The sequence below is a fragment of the Microcaecilia unicolor genome, chromosome 2 (genome assembly GCF_901765095.1).
Source record: "Microcaecilia unicolor chromosome 2, aMicUni1.1, whole genome shotgun sequence".
In the NCBI taxonomy this organism is placed as follows: domain Eukaryota; kingdom Metazoa; phylum Chordata; class Amphibia; order Gymnophiona; family Siphonopidae; genus Microcaecilia; species Microcaecilia unicolor.
Window position 1 is genome coordinate 443,305,353 of NC_044032.1, and position 22,147 is coordinate 443,327,499.

General features: G+C 39.8%; 1 protein-coding gene across 2 annotated transcripts in view; it reads left to right on the forward strand.

Annotated features, from left to right (window-relative positions):
• Positions 1-21,924, forward strand: part of DQX1 (DEAQ-box RNA dependent ATPase 1) — a 128,324-nt gene extending 106,400 nt beyond the window's left edge. For both annotated transcript variants that reach the window (XM_030190878.1, XM_030190879.1), the window contains exons 8-12: positions 4,644-4,835; positions 6,862-6,987; positions 9,211-9,401; positions 13,223-13,413; positions 17,565-21,924. In XM_030190878.1, the coding sequence (XP_030046738.1) occupies positions 4,644-4,835; positions 6,862-6,987; positions 9,211-9,401; positions 13,223-13,413; positions 17,565-17,757 (893 nt within the window). In that variant the 3' untranslated portion in view covers positions 17,758-21,924. The remainder of the gene's footprint in view (positions 1-4,643; positions 4,836-6,861; positions 6,988-9,210; positions 9,402-13,222; positions 13,414-17,564) is intronic.
• The last annotated feature ends 223 nt before the right edge of the window (positions 21,925-22,147 follow it).

Sequence of the window (22,147 nt, forward strand, 5' to 3'; positions counted from 1 at the left end):
TCAGGGTTCATGGCTTGCTGTTCTCTGCAGTTTTTCATTTACTGTGGTCTGGTTCGCAGATGGAACATGTTCTGCGGCCTTCCACATCGGTTTCTTCTTCAACTTTGATGCACCTTCTCTGTAGGGTCTGTTCTTCGGCAACAATTTCCAACAGTCGTTTTTTTGATGTGCTAGATTTTCTGATTCTTTCTGGGTTTGGGCTCTATAGCTATTCTACCCTTGCCTCTGACATCCGTGATAGCATACTTTATCTTTTTCTTCTGCCTCTGTCAGCCCACACTTACGGATACTGGCTTTGCTACATCCCATTAGACTGGATTGGTCTGGTATGACAACAAGGAAGGAAAAATTATGTCTTACCTTTCTTCCTTCCAGACCAGTACAGACACCTGCCCATTTTATCTGTTGATTCCTTCTGTCATTCGGCATACCTTTCCCTCTGTCCTGGCGGGGAATTCTGTCATTCTCTTTACAGATATTTTTCCCTGGGCTCACTCTCACACTTCTATAGCATCAGTGTATGCCAGTAGTGTGTGTGTATGCACCTCCTCATCTCTTAGGATTACTTGGCTAAACAAAATGCTGAACATTCCAGTCTGCATGATAACCTATTTGGACTGGTCTGGTAGGACTAAACGGAAAAAAAATGATCAGATAAGGCATAATTTTTCCATAACAAACAAGGGTGAAAAATGTATTGGAATAGAAAATTCTAAGAGAAATAAAGAGCAATAAAAACTTACTTAAAAGTATTAACAATTGGTGAAAGCATGCAGAAGCATGAGTTCAGGAATGTCTCCCAACATAGTTCTGTTTAAAAAGTGCTGTCCCTGGGTTTATGATTTATAGGTGGGTTATCTATGCACATGTGGGTGGGTAGGATGGTGTGTGTGGAGATGTGGCGTATTTTTGAGGCTGAAGTGTTTGTTTATACAGTATATGTAGGCTGTATATATGGATAGGTAGAGGTTTGCAAAAGGATTGCGTATGCATGTGTTTTTATTGTATGTTTGAGGTTATGAGTGGGTGTGATTTTGAAGGAGTGTATTTTTGTAGCATGTTTGCAGATGGTTTTTTTTTTTTTTTTTTGGTGTGTTGATATGTGTGGGGTTTTGTGCATGGAATTTTCTATTTTAGGATATGGATTTGTGTATAAGTAAGGAACATAATTAGAGCATATAAGTACAAGCAACGTGGGACGCTGGACATATGTGTGTGTGGGGGGAGGATCTTGTGGGTGGTAATATGTAACAGGATGGTGTTTAGGCACTATCAGTGTGGGCATATGCTTTGAACTGTTAGGTAGAGAATGATACCAGGATGGTGACTCTAGGTTAGCTGCGGGGACGGAACGGGGATAGAGCCCATGGGGGCAGGGACAAACTTTGTCCACATGTCATTCTCAAGTTGGAAATGCTCCATGATGCCAGAAATAATGGATGAATCTGTTACAGTAAGGTACTTGAGCAACTGGGCACTTGATGGCAGGACATTGCAGATGGTTCCAGTCTGATCAGTGGACAAGACTCGTTGCCACATCAAAGGCAGACATCACACAAATGATGTCATTTAGCAGTGTTTCATTTAAATCCAAAAGCAGCTTCTGCAGTTTTTTTGTCATTGAATTCAGTTGCCAGTTGTTTAGGATGTGTTAAGTTTTTAAGTATTGAATAGGGAAAGGGAAATGGGAGATATACCGCCTTTCTGAGTTTTTTGCAACTACATTCAAAGCGGTTTACATATATTCAGGTACTTATTTTGTACCAGGGGCAATGGAGGGTTAAGTGACTTGCCCAGAGTCACAGGGAGCTGCAGTGGGAATGGAACTCCGTTCCCCAGGATCAAAGCCCACTATACTAACCATTTTATAGATTTTATAGATGCTGTTTCATCTAGTTGGAACAGCCTGTTTAAGGCTAGTCTCAAGCTTGGGATTCCTGCTGTGCCTGTGAGCATGGAAATTTTAAATCTGCCCTTGGATTATTCCAAACCATTGACCACTTCATTTGCCCCCCCCCCCCCCCCCCCCCCCCCCCCCGTTTACTAAGCTGTGCGCTAATGCTCATACAGCCCATTCACTTTGAATGGGCTGTGTTGGCATTGCCACGTGGCATCAACTCCTTCTGTGTGGACTCTGATCTCTTATTATAGAGCCCAACAGGGACTGGGTGCAGAACTTTTGTGTAGAATTTAGGCCATTTCTCTCTTAGGGTAAACATTTGCTTATTACTTTGTATTTAGCTGCTATTCAAACTTACTCATGCTTTAAATATTTTTTATGGCTAGCTATTATTTTTTCTGTATTGCATTTTAAATGTTTTACTTTTGTTTTCTCCTTCATATAGGCATCTTGACTCATTGTTTATTTGGTCTTATTCTCGGGCAGGGGGTTATAGGGTATCATCCTTGTCATTATTTTTAACTGCCTTCTTGGCTTCAAGGTTTTTTAATGTCTTGAGCTGTCTGAAATCTAATAGCAATAAATGTTTTTTTTTTAAGTCTTTAACCTTGCATATCTAATACAATAGAAGCCTCAGTAGAGACACCTGTGGTATATAATGTTCCCGTTATCCTGATGCACCTCTTATATAAAATGGTTTTAGTATTGTTGCATTTGACTGGAAGCATAAAATCTATTTCCCAGAAATTCTGCAGATTCCCATTATCTTTTTTTTAAATCAAAACTCTGCTTCCATTACTTAAATGGTGCTGTAGATACAGTGGAAATCAGTTATAGTGAAATGTCATAGTAAATTTCCTGATACACTGTAATGACATTTTTCCTAAAGTCACAATTTTAGTGCATTTTGATGATGAACTACCTCATTAAAGTGAATGAGTCTCTTGTTATACTGAATAATTGCTCCTCTGCACAAGCTGTTTTTTAAGCGAAGCATAGATGCTTAAACTGCGACAATTACAGGAGGTAATTCTCCTTACTATAGGAGCCAGCTCTATGGGTGCTGAGCACTCTAAATATTAAGAAAATTCCTTCGTTTATACCCAGGAAGGGGTAGTTTGTATAGTGTTTAGCACCCCCAATCATTTTGAAATGTTGGCTCCTATGCTTTCTACCAGAGCTATTGCCCAGCAGTTCCCATATCCCATATTATGGTCTTCAGTTTGGTTTCCAGGATAACTACTATTACTACTACTATTTAACATTTCTAGAGTGCTACAAAGTGTATGCAGCGCTGTACAAACACAGAAGAAAGACAGTCCCTGCTCAAAGAGCTTACAATCTAAATAAACAAAAAGTAAAGCATTTAATATTTAAGCAGTCAAGCACAGGAGAACAGTCACAGAAGGACTGAAGATGTTGAAGGGTGGTCAGTGTGATTAGGTGTAACTCTGGTTGGAGTAGTGGGAGAAGGTGATAGAAGAATAGAAATGGGTGAGGTAAAAGTAATGAGTGGGTTGATAGGGAGGTTATATAAGACATGTCACAAACCTATGCATCCACCTAATCCATTTACATGCATTTAGTCTGGGTTTCATGAGTGTATTAATTGTGGATAGCCTGTTAAATTGAATGTGGAAACTCCTACAGTAGATTCATCATATTTGCTCTAGAACCAGTGGTGCCCAGTCTCATCTTAGAGGGAACCAAGGCTACCCTGAATGAATATGCATGATACTAATTTTCATCCAGTGGAGGTATCCTGAAAGCATAGTAGCTAGGGACTCCTTAGGACCATGTTGGGGGCCACCGTTCAAGGAATTCCAAACTATATATGTCAGATAGCAGGGTTGGACCTTTTTAAAGGTACCTAAAATGTTGAGATTAGCACTCATAGCCTGAAATGGGGCAGGAAGGAGTCCGGCATAGGTATATGAAGATGGAAAAGGAGGTTCTTGAGAGGAGGTAAGATGCGAGAATCATGAGAGAAGAGGGTAATAGTAAATGGTATTGGTAAAACTGGATTTGTATCCTGCTAATATCTTGGCAGTTCACAGCAGTTAACAAGAAACCCTCTAGGAATAACTATAAAAAGAAGTTATAACAGTTAGGTATCAGAAACCAAAACATACATTTACAATAGGGATTTAACTGTTGTTCTAAAATCAAAATAAGGTTTCTGCTTTTCTCCCTAGATCCTAAAATTCCTGCTGGCATCTTAAGAATTTCTAATCCTCTTCAACCCCATAGTAAAGTGTAACCTTGTGTGAGGTTGCTGTGAAACTCATGGATTTTTTCTGAGCTGCCTTAAAGGTTCGAGACACAACACTGAGGCAGTTAGAAAACTGGAGGGATTTTTTTTTGTTTGTTTCTTGAACTTATATAACAAAATAAGAGAACAAAATACAGGAATAGTGATGAATACACAGAGTACCTTTGGTTCAATTAAATTATGAAGTAAAATTGTAGTTTGATATGAAATTCATTTGTGAACAGCTGGAATCCAAGCCGTGTTTGAGCTAAATGTCTACTTCAGATCAGGCAAACTAGTGAATTGGTCTCTCCAGAATTCTCATAATTATATCCAAAAGCAGCACAGACTTATTGAAATTAAATGAAAGCACTGATTCTTCACCTGTTCTGTTGTAACCTATAGATTAGGTTAGACCTCCTTGTCTTTCTTTCCATTGTTTTCACTTCCTGTTCTTACTGAGTGAGCTGATTTTATCTTTCACTTGCACAGCCCCTGAGTCTTTGATGCAGGCACTGGAGGACCTGGATTACTTAGCTGCCTTGGATGATGATGGGAACCTGTCAGAAGTTGGCATCATCATGTCAGAGTTCCCTTTGGATCCACAGTTGGCCAAGGCACTCATCGCATCCTGTGAATTTGACTGTGTGAATGAAATGCTGACCATAGCTGCAATGCTGACAGGTACAAATCAAGATAAGGAAAATATGAAAACAGTAATCTTCCTGTCTAACAAACACTCATTCAGATCTTTATTCTTTAGAGATCATCCTCGTCTGTTTGTTTAAAACACCTTTATATCTGCTAAAATGAGTATAACTATCCTATATCTCTTTTACAGAATAGGTATTAGTGGGAGATAGGGCTGCATTTCTATTACAAATTTTAATAACGATTAATCATGTGATTAAACCTTTTGATCTCACAATTAGATGTAGGGCATAGCCAGCAGTTCATGTGGTGGGGCACAGGGATGGATGACGGGGCATGCATTTCCTTCCCCACCCCCCCATTAGATATCATGCTTTGCTGGTGGGGATGCTGAAGCCCCTCCAGTCAAAGAAATCCACTGCCAATGTAACCTCCTTTCTCCTTGTGCTGCCTCAGGAGCGAGGGAGTCAACGGGTGCCTTCAGCCGCCAATGCTGGCACTTCCTGAACATGCACAGTTCATGCACAAACTGAGCATGCTTGGGGAGTGCAAGGGTGGCTGGAGGCACCCAGCTGAGTTGCTCGCTCCTGAGGCAATACGAGGAGGAAGGGGGTGACTCAGGCAGTGGATTTCTTCAGCTTGATGGGCTTGAGCTACCCCACCAGCCATTGAACAGGTATTGCAGCTTTGGAGGAGACTGGTGCCTGAGCCCAAAGGAGGGGGAGCTCAGGTCTCAAAGGCCCCTCCCTTCCTCTCCCCTGTGGCTATGCCACTGATCAAATGCCCAGTGTCTTCCTCACTCCTGCTTCCAGGACCAACACTCTCTCTCCTTTCCTCTCCTGTCCTCTACCCAGGGCTTTTTTTGAGGGGGTACTTGGGGGTACTGAGTACCGGTACCTTTTCCATTGTCTGCTAAAATTGACCCAAAGACCCCACGTTTTAATGAAAGAGCTCAGGCTCTACACACCAGTTCTGCCTTGTCAGGTTCTGTGATTGGTTGCAGGGGGCCTGGCTATTGTGGGGTGGATCCCTCAGTGATCACCCCACCCCTGAAGTACCGGCACCTTTTTTGCTAGAAAACATGCACTGCCTCTACCCCTAGGTGCATTAAGTTTCTTTCAACTGTACCCCCCCCCCCCCCCCCCCCCCAGTCTAACACCTCTAAGATTAGCTTAGAGCAGGCTGCTTCCAGCTGGTGTCGGAGCTTTCTCTCTGCAAGATCCCACCTATTCTTATTCGACTTCTGTTCCCATGTTGGCGGGACCTTGCAGAGGGAAAGCTCTGCTGCTGTCTGCTCTAATCGCTGCCGGTACTGGAAGAGAGGGAAGACCATGGGGAGAGGGAAGGAAAGGAGAGGTTGAGGCAGCAATGTAGGACTGGGAAGGGGGGGTGTAGGGAAGGAAGTAGAAGTGTAAGAGGGAGAAAAGATAGAGAGCAGACTTGGGGCAAAACTCACCATTTCTAAAAGTGGCTCAGTGCAGAAAGCCTATGCGCTGAGTGCCCCCCCCCCCCCCCCCCCCGGTAGATAAGCCCCGATCTATCTAATCTGCCTTTTCACACCAACTGCCCTATTTCATTTTGATCTTCCTCTCTCCTCCTTCTTACAATAGTATCTCGAGCACACAGAATGATCAGAATTTGGTTTGGTTCTTTCCACAGCAGACATGAGAGGAATTAGTTGGAAGATAGTGTCAAGACACATGAAAGAAACACCCATGTTATGAAGAAAATTACATTTTTAATTAAAAAATGTATTTAGCTATATAGCACTTTGTTTTGTTGGCACAGAGTAATAGAAAACATTCCAACTCTTCCACTTTTCAGGTGGCTAAAGGGTTTTTTCACTTCAAAATAATGCAGGTTAAAGTTACGGTATCCCTTCTGTATACTTATTTTCCTGTGAATTATGTGGCCCCTGTAAGAATTTATTCTTAGAATAGGACATTAAGCATTTCTTAAAAGGTTAAAATGTTTGCAAGAGAATTCATTAATGAAATGGGCTTCTGATACTGGGTTTAATTATCTTCCTTTCTCTTCTCCCCTTTTTCATATCTCTCAGCTTCACCCTGCTTTCTGGCACCTCCCTTGAGATCTGAAGAGGCAGCAGCTACACGAAGGAGAGTTCTGCTTCATCCTGATGGAGACCACTTCACTCTTATCAACGTCTTCAATGCCTTCAAACAACGTAGGCATCACTGATTAGAGGGAGGGAGGCAATGGGGACAAAAAGTAAAATGAATGAGTATTGCCAAATGAGGCAAAAGAAAACAAGGGAGGGAGGGTAAGAGGGGAGCAGACAGAAGGAACTGAGATGGAGATGGTGATAATGAGACAGAGAAGCAGAAGAAGATGATAGGTCACATAAGCTGCAATCAAGACAAACCCAATAGATTGTGAAACTCAGACAAACTAAAAGAACCATCAGTCCATATTTTTACCCACAGGGAGGGTGGGAAGTTAAAAATAGTCAATTTGAAATGTCGGTATACATATGATAGAAGCCTAAAAATAAGGTGGGGAGAGTTACAGTATATAGCACTAAATGACAAGGTAGATATAATAGGCCTGGTGGAAGGAGGACGATCAATGTGACACTTAACAGGGTACAAATTATTTGCAATGAAAGGGGGTGTGTGCGCTATATGTTAAAGAAGGAATTGAGTCAAACAGAAAACATTCTACATGAAACAGCAGCGTGCAATTCTTATGAATAGAAATTCCATGTGTGAAGGGAAGGAGTATTATGGTAGGGCTTTACTACCATCCACCAGGACAGAATGAACAGACATGAAAAAATGTTTACAGAAATTAGTAAATTTGAGAAATTGGGCAACAGTATAATAATGGGTGATTTCAATTATAAACACATGCTAGGGAATTATAGATACCTAGTCACTCCTTTTTAAATACTATCCAGATATTATAGATTGATAGTAACTGTAGAGCCACAAGGGTCAACACAATTGCCCAAACTCTCAAAAAAAGTGGAAAAAAAAGACCTCAGTCAAGAAAAGCATGGCCATCAAAACACGAAATAGCCAGCTCTATATTCATTCATCGGTCAAAAAAGCTCCACTCAAATATCCCCTTCATACCAAATTATCCCAAACAATGACTACAATCATTTCATATTATTATAATAAATGAGTCTAGTCTAAATGTTCCAAATGAAAAAAGCTCCTGTGCCAATCAGAGCCCCGTCAACAACAACATTTTTAAAAAAGCTGGTTACATCACTACGGGCATTTTCTTTATCTGTGTTAAGAAGGGAAAGGTCAGTTCTTTGTAACTGCTTAAAACTTAACATGCACCATCTGCTGGCCAAACTAGAGAAATGCACTTCAAGATTTAATAAAGGCAGTTTGTTACAGGCTTAAAACACACTTCTGTCACAGCTACATTACAATGTCAACACAATACACAGTAAAACATTTTAATAGACAGCATAGAGTGTAAGCAAAGATGAAATATATAGATAGGTAAGAGAGTAACATGAGTAAGAAAATAAGGGGATTAATTTAAGAAAGTGCACATGAGGTCAGAAAGGTGCTTGAATATTATCTTAGCTAGGGTAGGAGTGGATAAACATTTCCTGCTATAAAATGTTCAGCTGGTGTCACTTCCAGGGTATGTGTGTGACTAGCAAGTTAGTTCATCTTACATTAAAGTGGGCTGTAGTCATCTGTGACTTAAGTTCCATTTCTACCCCCCCCCCCCCCCCCCCCCCAATACCTTTGCTATTTTCTTTTTTTTTCTCTGTTTCCCCTCCCTTTCCTTCACTCTTTCTCCTTCCCCCGATTTTACATTTGAAGTATATTGGCTTGTTTGAGTGGTCCTTGCTTTTCTATATGAATTTTGTAGTTCTTCCTCTCTGATTTTAGCATGTAAACTGCTTTGATCTGGCTAGTTAGCAAAGGCGGTATAGCAAATACAAACAAACTAAAGGCCTGATTAAAGAGCCAAGCTTTCACCTGCTTCCTGAAGTAGAGACATTAAAACATACAATTTGATTGGGGTAATAAACGTACAAGATTGTTCAGGTAGGGGTAATATGTAGGTGATCATGATCAATTTTAGTTATTAAAATTTCAGGGGAAAATTATAGCTTGAAATATTGAAAGGAGCACAAGGCTGAAGGTTCTTCTAGGGTACCTAATGCTGTAGCACTGACCCTGCCATTTCTACAAACCTAGAGTATATCTTCAGGCACCTGCTCAGTTACAATGGCAGCTATAGTATCAGTTGTATGGTTTTTGTTATTTGAGAACGACTGTGAGAAGAGGTTGTACTGTAGCTAGCAGCTGTGTGTATGACTCTGTGGAGATGAGGTACATTAACGTGACAATCCTAATTCAGGATAGACATCTTAGAACATGTTTCATCTTAAATTGCCCTCTCTATTGCACAGACCATGATGATGAGGCCTGGTGTGGGAAAAACTTCCTGAGTTATTCAGCACTGAAGTTGGCGGATGTGGTGCGGTCTGAACTGTTGGAGGTGATGCAGAGGATAGAGTTGCCCATCTCCCCTCCATCATTTGGAACACCAGAAAATGTTCAGAACATCAAAAGGGCGCTGATCTCTGGGTATTTCCTAAAGGTTTGTGAGCAAATGCCAGTATTTGTATGTCACCTCCCTTCTTTCTTTGAGGAAAGCATAGTTCCTATCTGTAACAATTGGCCTCCAGAAGTAGTATTTCTATGAATTCACCCAACCTACTCACTTCCACTTGTAATATTGCAAATTTAGATGCTTATTTTACTAAGCTGCATTAAGGCTATAATACAGATTTATTGTGGGATTTTGTTTTACTACAGTGCACAATAAATCATGAGCTGTGAAGCATGCAGATACATGTGTGTATGCAAAATAGCATCAGTATGCAGAATAAATAGTTCAGTTTGTGTTAAGTCTTGTAAGCTGCTGCATTCATGGGAAGTTAATAGTATCTGAAAAGGTGATGGTAAGGTTTCATCCCAGTAGCAACTTAAAGGAGCTGGTACTTAAGGAAAACTAGACTACTTACCCCCTCCCCCTGAAAACCCTTCTACCCCGCATCATCTATGGGTGTGGAGTCACCCTGGGTATGTAGTTGGGGGCTGGAATAATCCCTGGTCAGTCTGTCACAGTGGTTTCCTTGGTGCAGATAGCAGCCTTGGACTTGCTAGTGGTTTCACACTATTGCTGCCAGGATCAAAGTTGTCAGTTAACGTGTTTGAAGCCATCATATTTACAATTGGGGATTGTTCTAAACCCTTCCCCCACCCACCCAACAGGGATACTCCTGGTAAGTTCTGAGTTCAGGCTTTTAATTTAAAATAGATTGGGGGGGTGGTAGAGTAGTCTGGATTGGGGTGGGTGGGGAGATATATGTTTCAGTCTCTGACCCTTTAAAAGATAGGCCAAACTTGAGGCTGACTGTTTCTGTCTTGCGCAGTATTTTCGGGTGCAAAAATGCAAAAATAAATTTACTGTGGGATTCACTAACCTGTGATACTGAGGCACCATAAGTTAGTGAATCTTATGGTAGATTTTCATATGGGTAAAATAGCACACAAATGTGCTATTTTACCTTGGGCTGTCAGGTCATTATAGGACAGTGGTTCTCAAATCTGGTCTTCATATTTTCCAAATAGGGAGCCTGATTTTGTTAGGATATGGAATAAATATTTTAAGGTATGTTTGCATGTACTTCATCTGAGAACTGATTCATTCTGCATAGTTTTACACTCAAAACCAGACCCAGTGCACATATTTTTAACACCTAGAGGATACCTGATTGGTACATATTGTATAGAGAAAGAAGGTACCTACTTTCCTTTATAGAATACTAGTGTATCTAGATATGTATGCACAGATACACATAGGCCCAAGCACTTGTCAGCCATACGTCTGGTATACATGCTTGAACCTGAGTGATAGAGATAGCATGTTTAGCTTATAGCATTCTATAAGTTACATGTTTGTGCTCTCTGCCTGTGTACACCTACCTGCAAACCGTGCACTATTGGGAATATGAGCATAATTACAGAATAGTGCATAGGTGTGCATCTTTCATTTAAGTTCCCGTATATATGCGTACATGCTTGTATTCTAAACATTTATGCACATAACTGGTGTTTAAATGTTAGTGCCGACTTTATAGAATTACCTCATAAATAACCAATGGACCGATGCTCAAAACTCTCGTAGTAAGCCAGTAGCGCAGAAACCGTACTACTGGAACAGTGCAGAAATCTAGCTTGCGAATGCTGAAAGAAAATGGTATTCAAATTATATGTGTGCTGCGAGTGCAAGGAGGGAAACATACTTGGTGCATGCGCAGAAGAGTTTCTTGGTAAGCTCAGCTTCTGTGCACATGCACCTGGCAAACCCAAAAGTTAAGCACACATTGCTGTCTGTTTTCTGTGCCTTTAAATATAAGTGTGTTAATTTTTTTTTTTTTTTTTGAAGGCTTGTATTTAAACTCAGGAAAAAAGCATCAATGTGTGTTTTCACTTTTAGGTATGCTGTGACTTGCATACATTTGTCTCTCACTATCAGCGCTTAGGTGTTTGCACAGTCTCCTTCTGCTTCCAAATTATATCCAGCAGATTTTAAAGAATCTTCAGAAATCCTCTCTTCATACTCCCTAACACCTGCTTCGAGCTGGCGTTACTTTTTCAGCAGTAAGGCATCTTTTTTTTTTTTTTTTTGCACTGTTCTCTGAGCATTTGGAAGGAATAGAAAATACCCTCACTATCATCCATCTGACTACATTAGTATGCTATTTGCACTAATCTGTGGTGCGCACGTCTCCTGTGCTAGAGCCGCTGAGCATTCTGTGCACTAATGGCTTCTAACGCCCATATTTGGTTCTGACCATCGGCTCACAGATTTGAGAACCACTCCCTCATACTTATTTTTGCCTTAGCTGGAAAAGAACAGTTAACAAATGATTATTGCTGCTGATCAAGATTCTGGGTTTCTGATACTTCTTGGGAATGTTTTTAGAGAAACACATGATGGTACGTATAATCAGGGTGAATTCTTATAATACATCTTGAAAGAGCAGCAAATACCAGGAAAGTATCCTTTGCTCACCCCTCATTTCTTTTCTCTCAAGTGATAGCATATGTTCTAATAGTCACTCATTCCTTTTGGTCATAGTCTGTTTCCATTTTTATATGGCCATGAAAGAAACAGATCTTAGTGGCTTATGCCACCCTATGATGTAAAAACATTTTTTATACAACTTGAGGGAATCTTCAACTAAATACATGATAGATCATATGACCTGTTAGTATTAGAATGCTTCATTCATAGAAACATTACCAAAATTCTGTTTTTCTATACTTGAGAACACTGACGCTCCCATGTGATTTGAATTATGTTTCTGGTGAGTGCAATTATTTTAGTTTTGTTTTTATTTAATATACCGCCTTTCATAAAATCAAAATGGTTTATAAATAAAATCAATAAAAACATAAGGAGACAGGAATAAGAACGCCAACTAAGGAGAGAGAGTACAGCAAAGCCATTGGAAAGAAGTAAAAGAAACAGAGAGCACAAAAGCTGACCAGTCAGGTGCCCGAGTGGTAAGGATATTAGCCTATTGAAAAGCTTTAGTGAAAATACATTCACTTATCTCCCACTGGACCTAATGGAGGTATGTGATGAGCGATATCAGGCCTACATTGCTTAATAACTTCTAATCTAAATTTGATCATATGAGTTGCTGAATAATTATATTCTAGATCAATAATCATCACAGGCTGTGGCTGACTTGTATGAAATGAGTTTATATTCTCCATTTTTAGTTACAACTGTAGTGTGTACCACATTTAACCTCATTTAATACCCCAGCTTGAATTTTCAACAGCTACTCAACACTGAGTGGATGTGAAATGGGAGCTGTAAAACCCTGTGTAAATCTGTGATTCTCAGGTTTGTTGGTCTGAGATAGACAAACTGAGTGCCTATTCATATTAGGAAACGCAATACAGTCTCGATTAGCTGATGTAAACAGGACTGAGCCATTGTCGGATAAATGAAAAGTGCATAATACAGAAAACGATGGTAACCCCTTAAAAAATGCACATAAAACATACTTTATGCATAAAGAGCAGGCATAGGTTATCTGTATTTAAAATACAGTATAGCAGCATGTGAAGCCAGAAAACAGGAAGAGAACCTGTGCACTTCTTAGTGGCAGAACAATGATGTCACCGGGGCGGGGCGGTCTGTCAGATTAGTGAAGTTCGGATAATCGAGACTGTACTATAATTAATACCCTAAAAGAAACGCATTTGGAATGTAATAAAAAGACCATATTTTTCATGAACTTTGGGTTGAGTGATATTTTCAAAAGTGGAACATTTTGCCACTAGAGTGTTATCTGCTGTACTAATGAAACTTTCCAATTTTGTTGTGACCTGAAGGTTGCCAGAGATGTTGATGGCCAGGGGAATTATCTGATGCTGACCCATAAGCATGTGGCCCACCTCCACCCCTTCTCCTGCTACTTGACACGGAAACCCCAGCCACGGTCTCCTTCTTGGGTACTTTTTCATGAATTTACCATCTCACAAGACAACTGCATCAGCGTGGTGTCCGAGATCCATCCAGAAATGTAAGACTCTCTCAGGTTTTCACTTAGTGAATCAGGAACAGGTGTGAGTTGCCATGATATGTTTGTGTAGTAAGGCTTCTGTTCATCAGACAGTGGCATAGGATTGGTGAATATATTCTGAAGATAAGTAATTTCATCATGTCACTCAGGTCATTTATTATTATTATTAACATTTGTATAGCGCTACCAGACGCACGCAGCGCTGAACACCTGAAACAGAGATTGACTGCATATAGGACTGAGCACAATCCAAAATTTCATTACAAATCTAGAAGTGCTTTATGGGCATGTGAAGCACTTCTCACACTACAGTGGCTCTGCAGCTTCCTTCATTCCTTTTTTTGGTTGTTGCATGGCTGAAGAATACTTACTGATCATATTAAGATGCATTTTAATGCAGTCTGCAGTATTAGTTCCATGCAATCAACACCTGCACTGAAACCATTTCTGCATTGCTCCGGAGAGTAAAACCTGCAACAAAAACCAGGTTAAACCCGAAGTAATGCTTTCTGCATAGTCTCCTTGGAATGTGCCAGCTGCTAGGTCAAATAGAAGTAAATAAACAATTCAGTCTATGCAAGAAGTCCTCAGGCAGTTAGTATTATGCAAGATGACACTAATGGTGACAGTCTCAGTGGAATTAAAGTAGAAGATAATCTGGGTTCAAGTGATCCCACTGTATATACTAAGTCACACAGTATGAACAGAATGAAGCTATACTACAGCAAGGGTCCTAGATTTAAGAAGGCTTAGCTCCAATAAAATAAATTATTTTTAAAAAGGAAGTTTTAAAAGGAGTAGAATACCAAAGTTGCAAAGGAACTATGGACATTAAAAAAAAAAAAACATTGAAATTGCAACAAATGAGTGGGTCAGGTTTGTTAGCAAGGAAAAGGAAGATATCAGCATGACTCAGTAAGCAGAAGGAGGAAAAGGTGACAGCAAAAAAAGATGGTAGTATTCAAGCAATCCAAATATGCACAAGGAGAGAGGCAAAATTTCTAAGAGAAACAAAAGGGGCAGGAAGAGTACTAACACAGGAAAAAGCTCATACAGAAGAGTACAGTGCCCAATCAGAAAAGACAAGGGATAAAAACAACTTTAAATAATGGAAAGAGTGAAAATCAAACAGGAGGATAGGATTAGTGAAAAGGAGAATCGCAAAAAAGCAGATCTCTTGAAAAATTCCTTTTGTTTGACATTCACACTATGGTGATGAGTCAAAGGCAAGGACAAAAAAGACTGATGTGAACACATTGCCATGTACTGAGGAAGCAATATTAGCATGTTGACACAATTGAAAGTAGACAAGGCCATGGGACCTGAGGGGGTTTGTCTACTTTCAGTATACTGAAGGACAGGTGTTGCTGTACCTCCTACAGCTTTGTTCAAGTTACCTCTTGAAACAGAAAACATTCCAAGAGACTGGAAAAGAGCAAATATGGTGCTGTTGCACAAGTGGAAAAAAACAAAAAACCTTTTTAAGTACAAGAAGGAATTGGTGGCATTTAAGGAAACATCCAGGACTTGCCAATTCCCATCCAATTTACCATCAGCACTGCCATAGAGAGTAAAGCAACAGAGGAATAGATGTTTCAGGTAGATTACGACCTGTGTCACAGAGGAATCCACCCACTCAACCTTTGCCCCTCTATAATCCTTTGCTGTATTGGAGCATTATGATGCTCAGAAAAGAAGTACTGACGTAGAGCCAGAGGCAAGGAATGTAACTCAATCCAAAGAACATCCCCAAAACAATGACAAATCAGTTCAAAGCAGAAAATTCTTACTCCATTATAAAAGACTAACTTTAGGAACACAGTTCAATGGTCCCAACCTAGTGAAATGCCTCTGATACCAGAAGTACCAACCAAATACTGAATGTGGTCTGAGAAGAGTAAAGATTCAAATATTGGTATTGTAATCCACCTGGGGACAAATCACCTGGCCAAAAATAAGTTTGGATCACAGAAAGCGTTGCAGAAGCTTGGGGAGGGACTCAAGTCTTTGGTTCAGACTGCATTTTTTTCTAAAATTATTCCTACATATGGAAAGGGAGAGGAAAAGACTGCATAGAAAAGAGGAGTTCATTAAGTGGCTTGAAGCCTGGTATAAAGAAGGTGGTTTTAGATACATAGGAGGATGGGGAAATATGTGGAAAAATAGAAGGCTGTTCTGTAATAATGGACTACATCTTCCTGTGACAGGAAAAAGGATCCCTTACATACAAACTTGGGGGTGACAAAAGGAAGCAAAGGAAGTCGGAAAGTCACCCCCAGGAAAAACATGACAGTAGTGGGAAGGTAGTGTTAATATAGAAAACCATCTAAACTCACGTAACACATGGAAAGCAATGAGCACAAATGCTCGTAGTCTAACTAAAAAAGTTCAAGATTTGCAAGCCCTGATGACTGACATTGTTGCTATTACAGAGACATGGTTCAATGATTTCCATAAATGGGATGTAACCATACCGGGCTATAATCTTTTTAGAAAGGCTAGTGAGGGCCAAAGAGGTGGAGGGGTGGCGCTGTATGTGAAAAATAATATCAGGGTGGCAGAAATTCAGGGAGCCTGGGGAGAGGAAGAAGCTATATGGATCGTCTTGGAAAGAGAAGATGGAATCTATATTTACATAGGTGTTATTTACAGACCTCCGGCATAAATGGAGAAGCTGGAAAAGGATCTCATCAAAGATATCCATAAGCTTGGATAGGGCTGTTTTGATTAACTTTATATGGTGATTGCCATGGCTGACTGTTGGGCCCTGTTTTTCCCTTTTTTAAGTGCAGTTTGTCCTGATAATATTTACATCTCCCTAAGCTGTGTGGTTAAAAATTTAACAAATTTTGCAATCCTTGTTCAAAAAGATGATGAGGCTATGTACTAAGGGGCCCCTTTTACTAAGCCGCGTAGGCGCCCAATGTGTGCCAAATTGGAGTTACCGCGTGGCCCTTGCGGTATTTTCAATTTTGTTGCGCATCCGCTACACATATCTGAAAAACGTTTTTATTTTCTGGCACGCGTAGCGGATGCGCGCAGGTCATTACCGCCCAAATTCTTTACCGCTAGGTCTACAGCTGGCGATAAAGTCTCAGACCCAAAATGGACGCGTGGCAATTTTGATTTTGCTGCATGTCCATTTTTGTGGGGGAAAAAAGGCCTTTTTTACGGGTGTGCTGAAAAATGATTCTGCACGCACCCAAAACTCGCGCCTACATTACCGGAGGCCATTTTTCAGCGTGACTTTGTAAAAGGACCCCTAAGTCACCTCCCTATCTGTTGTTTCCAAATCTAATATCAACACTTTGGCAAAGCTTCCCAAAGTAGTTCTGTGTTCCACTGGAAATTAGAATTATTATGGAATCTATTGGAAATACATCAGGACCCAGTGGTTTTGCGAGATGACCAAACTTAGCAGACATGGCCATTGTTCCATCATAGGATGCATTCAGCTGAACAGTAGCCTCATCTGGCAGTCTTGGATGATGCAGCTTAGAGGAAAAGAAATCTAAGTAATGCCATGCCTTTTACTTTAAGCAAATATAGCCAGTCGGCCATGCAATGCTTCTTATGGTGATCATAGATTCATCCAGTGGGAGGGAGGTAAGGGATTAAAACAGCTTGAGAGGGAGGAGGAAAGATTCCGATGCCTATGGTTTTGCAAGCTGTATCAAATTTCATGGTGGGCTGCAGATTGCTTATTTGTGGGATAGGTCCATATTCTTTTATCTGCTGTCATTATCAGTTCACAATCAGAGAAATAGCCTAGATTTTGTGACTATGCTGATTGATCATCTGCTTAAATGCTGCTAATTGATGGTATGATTTGTAGGGTACCTACTGTATTATGTTATTTTAAGTTCGAGATATTTGTTAGGATTTTATATTTTATTATTTTTTGTACTGATGTTTGTTGATTTTATTATGTATGTAATGCTGTAACCCATTCTGGGCATAATCGGGAGTACAGGCTAAATAACAAATGAAATTAATTTAAAAATTCTTATATACAGTACCAGCTTTCTGGTTTTAAAAAAGTCATGCAGACAAGTTTTTTTTCAATAAGCTATTCAATTGTATGTCTAATGAATTCTGTCCTTTGTGAATTTGTTTCTCTGCAGTATTAACTAAGTGTTTTCTTTCTTCAGGCTGGTTGAATTTGCTCCACAATACTACCTGAGTAACCTGCCAGCAAGCGAGAGTCGAGACCTTTTGATGGAACTGAGGGAAAAGATATCCAGGACAGAGGAACAGGATGAGGAGACAGAGACCAAAAAAGAATCTAAAAATCCAGAAAATACTGAAGGCGAGGAAAACAAAGACCTTTGCTCATTACAATAATACAACAACTATCTTGGATTGTAGAAATTCTCAGATACCCTGATCCTTAAAGGAGGTTGCACATTGGAAGCAGCCTTGTGGCTATGAGACAGTTACACAGTCCTGCTAAATACTGAAGCTGCTACTGACTGCTCAAAGCATTTTGGTTCCTCCTCAGAGATCCTTTAGATCATATTAATTGCCTTGTGACTGTGTAGAACTTGGGTACGATCAGCTTATATGTTTACAGTTCTTGTTGCATACTGCCAGAGTTTTGCAAGGAGGAAATAGCTCCAGACTAACATACCACGCATACCAACTGCTATAAATCTGAGAGGTGACAAGGAATGTTGCAATAACATAATCTGTCAGAGTAAGGCCCCCACATCCTGGAATCTGTATCCTTGGAACCAGTGACTTCAACCCTTCATACTGTCAGAGCTCCATTTGTGCAGTAGAAAGCCTGACCATACTGCCTTTTTGACATATATATACACGCATATACTGTATATCATGTAGCATGTAATACACAGAGAGTCATTGGAATTATCATGGTGGTCCTTCCCTCCTCTAACAAATATAGACATGCATAGGCTTCACAAAATGTATAATATCGAATATATAAGGACTACCTTTTGCCTACAAAAGCCCTTTTAGTGAATACCATCACTATTTAAGATTCGTAGCTCTCTACTCATGTCCCAGCTGACATTGCATGTCTTGAAAGCTGTGCCTCTGTCAGACTTACAACCAAGTGGCACTAGAGTCGATGAATTGCAGAAAAATGCTCTGGGTTTCTGATGCTACATGTAGCTGTATTTCTTATCAGAGTTCCTGTAGCTGTCAGCATTAGAAGCACACAGAAAGGTGCTGCTGTTATATTCTGGCATGTGTAAAGGCATTGAAACCTGTCACTTCAGACTGGTCTCATACATTTCTTGTCTCCATGGACAAGTCGGCCTTTTTACATTTCCTATAAGCATTATGCATGTGCTGGGAAATAGATGGTACGTTTAATTTGAGCAACTACACATCTGTTACTGATCGGATTTCTGTTAGTGCAGGTTTTAGTTTAAATCAAACTGTACATAAAGTTTATATATTTTACTAAATCTTAAAAGATTTAAGGATAAAAAAAAAGGATGTGCAATCTCTTAAAAATAGTCAAATGGATATGCTGTACTTATAGATGAAAATTTCCAGAAGTAACCGTGTTGAAGTAGCAAAAAAACAGAGGCTGGTGGCACCTTTATAGGTAAACAAATTTGAGGCATAAACTCTTGACTTGAAAAGCTCATGCCTCAATAAATTGGTTACCAGCCTCTCTGTCACTCCGTAGACTAAGTAGAGTACCAATAGAATATTAAAAAATAATTATTATGAACGTGATTTAGGGACTTAGTGGAACAGTGATGGGAGGCTTGGGTTATAACTGTAGTGTAATTCTTCACGTCTTGGTTAAAATGTATGTATCGGAAAACTACAGCAGGCGGATAGCATGGTTGAAAACCTTTGCTAAGATGATGCCAAGAACTGGAATATCAGGGGTTGGGTGGGTCATCTGTCAGGCACACTGGTAGAGCTGGTACTAAAATAGTTGATGGATGGTATGTTAGCCGAACGTGTGTGATGTTTGAAGTGTGCACTGCCTTGTGCGCAGACCCATTCTGTATACTGAGCTCTGTTTCCAGCTTATTTTTCCTCTGGCCTTAGCTGAGATTTTTGGATCTCATCGCTTTGTGTTTTGTATTAATGGAGCTTTTTATGTTAGAAGATGCAATGTACAATCTGGAGTGCTGGAATGAGTATGGGATAGGTTTAAATGATATATACATTCATGAAAGCTGGAAAATGGAGGTTATCTAAGAGGCTTTAAATCTATACATACAGAGTTGTGTGCAACTCTGTATCAGGTGTATATTGTAAGTCAAGATGTTTACATTTAAAATTTGTGGTCTTCAAAAGAAATAGATATTGAGGGGGGGGGAGTTGGTTAACAATGCAAGAGGATATGTCTGCTTCTAATACTAAATGGGTTAAATAAAAAAAAAAAAATATATATATATATGACATCAATAGAAGGACAGAAAATGCTATGTGGACACCACCTCCCTGATCCTCTGGTGAAAGTCTATTCTATACTTTCATGTGGGTGCCCAGATTCCATTTTAGAATATTAGCCTAACCCGACATCAGTGCACCTTGCATTTAGACTCCCGCATTCACATCAGCCATAGACCTGGTATACCTGCAGGCACCCAGTGCAGCAAGAACGTGTTCAACTTACAGTATTCTGTTTGGCAACCCCTCCTATGTCCCACTCGTGAACACCACCTTGCATTTACATGCTATGCCACCGCATGCCTATACAGAATAATGCTTAGGGGATTTGCTGCTACTGCGGCGTGTAAGTATACACTTACCCACAAAAGTGACAATATTTTGTATACTTACGCACTTAAGTAATGTGCACATTTCGGTGCCCTGTTGTAGAATTGTCTTTTACATGCGCAGAGGATCTGTTTGAGATACTGTTGTTTCCTATGAAATAACTTCATTAGCCAGGTTTTTAAAAAAAAACCAAACCCTCTGTTTAAAGGTTTATCCTGCAGAAGTTCAAAAGAAATGGCTGTTTCATTTTTGTCTTGTGAATAGACTTGAATGTTCATGTTTCATTGTGCAATAGCTGCGTACTACTGAAGTTCATTTTCAATTATTTAGACTAGAAGCAGCTTTAAATCTATTTGTCCCTGGATGATGCCTTTGTCTAAGGAATAACATTGTGGTAGTGTTGCTACTTGCAGAGAAATTAGGGTCAGTCATAAATTATGAATGCTGTTTCTTCAAACCAGTCTTTGTAGCTAACTCAGAGACCAGAACCTGTTTTTAAGAGGAGACAGAAATCCATTCTTCTCAATAGGGAAGTAGTAACAACTGAATGGTAGTGAAGCAAGAAGTGACCTATATATCAAACCATCAGTTCTCTTTCAAGACACACATACCCAGTTTCTTTACCTGCATACACATTTTCATCCTTTCATTGCTAGGTCTTTTAAATGGTACACTGAATATTTTAGACAGCTGTGCTCACTTCCTGCAGTATCAGAATATGGCAGAATAAGCAGGCAGAAATGGACTTTACCAACAATTTTTACTGAGGCTAGCTAGCAATTATTTTGAGGAATGGGTTCAGGAAGTTTAATGTGGGCGTAAGAATATGCGATGTCAGAAAAGAACTGGGGAAAAAAACCCTCTGTTCATATAATTTTATTGTAACTTTATTAGTTTGGAATGGTTGCAGTTATGTTCATCTTGTGAAACAGTGGAGTAGCTGATGATTGTGATGATCATACGTGTCTGATGTTTCTGTACACTTGAGCTTTTGAAGGCCACCAGGTACATCCGCAGTTACAATTGTGGTACATTGTCTTGTCACTGAATTGTCGCAATCAGTTATAGCCTTTCTCTCAACACCACTACCATGCATACCTTATTTTCACTATGTACAGTTTTCTTCATTTACTCTAATAGTAAGTTTTCTAAGCTATTGCACTTTTCAGATGAACTGCTCTCCAGTCAGAGATTCATGTGTGCCCCAACACTTCCAAATACAGTGGGTGCTTAAATATATTGATCTCAGCTTAAAATGTTGCACTGATAGTCATCAATTTAGTTCTGTTGTCTTGATTCTTTAACCATAAGGAAACTTGAGATTTAACCTGAAAATATGAATTAAACTGACATCTTAGGTGTAGCCCTACTGATCACCATTGTGACATTGTTAGTAGCAATTTCAATTTGTGTAGTAATGTTTGTTTAAAGTGGCTGCCAACTGGAGAAAGGTAGCAACATTGGGGAGAGAGGACCTTTCAGTCTAGAGACAGGGTTTTTTTTAAAGTTTCTTTAAGGAAAAATATTCTGATTCTGGATTACCTCCTCTTCAGCAACTGTGTTATTTGCCTATAAATCCAAAAATCTCTCACACCCAAAGAGACCTTGAGTTTCTGGGACTAGTCTGGACATCTCAGCACTCCTGAAAAGTTCTGAAGAAGAGATGTCTACCAGAGCTACTTTACTTGTTTGTCTTGTCTTTCTTTCAATAAAGATAACTTAATTACTTTTGTACTTGAAGAAACCAGCTATAAAATGTATAGGTGGTAAAATACAAAATTTTCCAGATGTTTCTAGGTAGACTCAAGAAACGAGGAAAAAATTTGTATGGGCGTGACAAGAAGTAGTATCTCTAGGTGCTCACTATCAATTATGTTCTCCATGAAAATGTAGAGGAGTAGCCTAATGGTTAGTGCAGCGGGCTTTGATCCTGGTAACCTGGGTTCAATTCCCACTGCAGCTCCTTGTGACTCTGGGCAAGTCACTTAACCCTCCATTGCTCCAGGTACAAAAAACATAG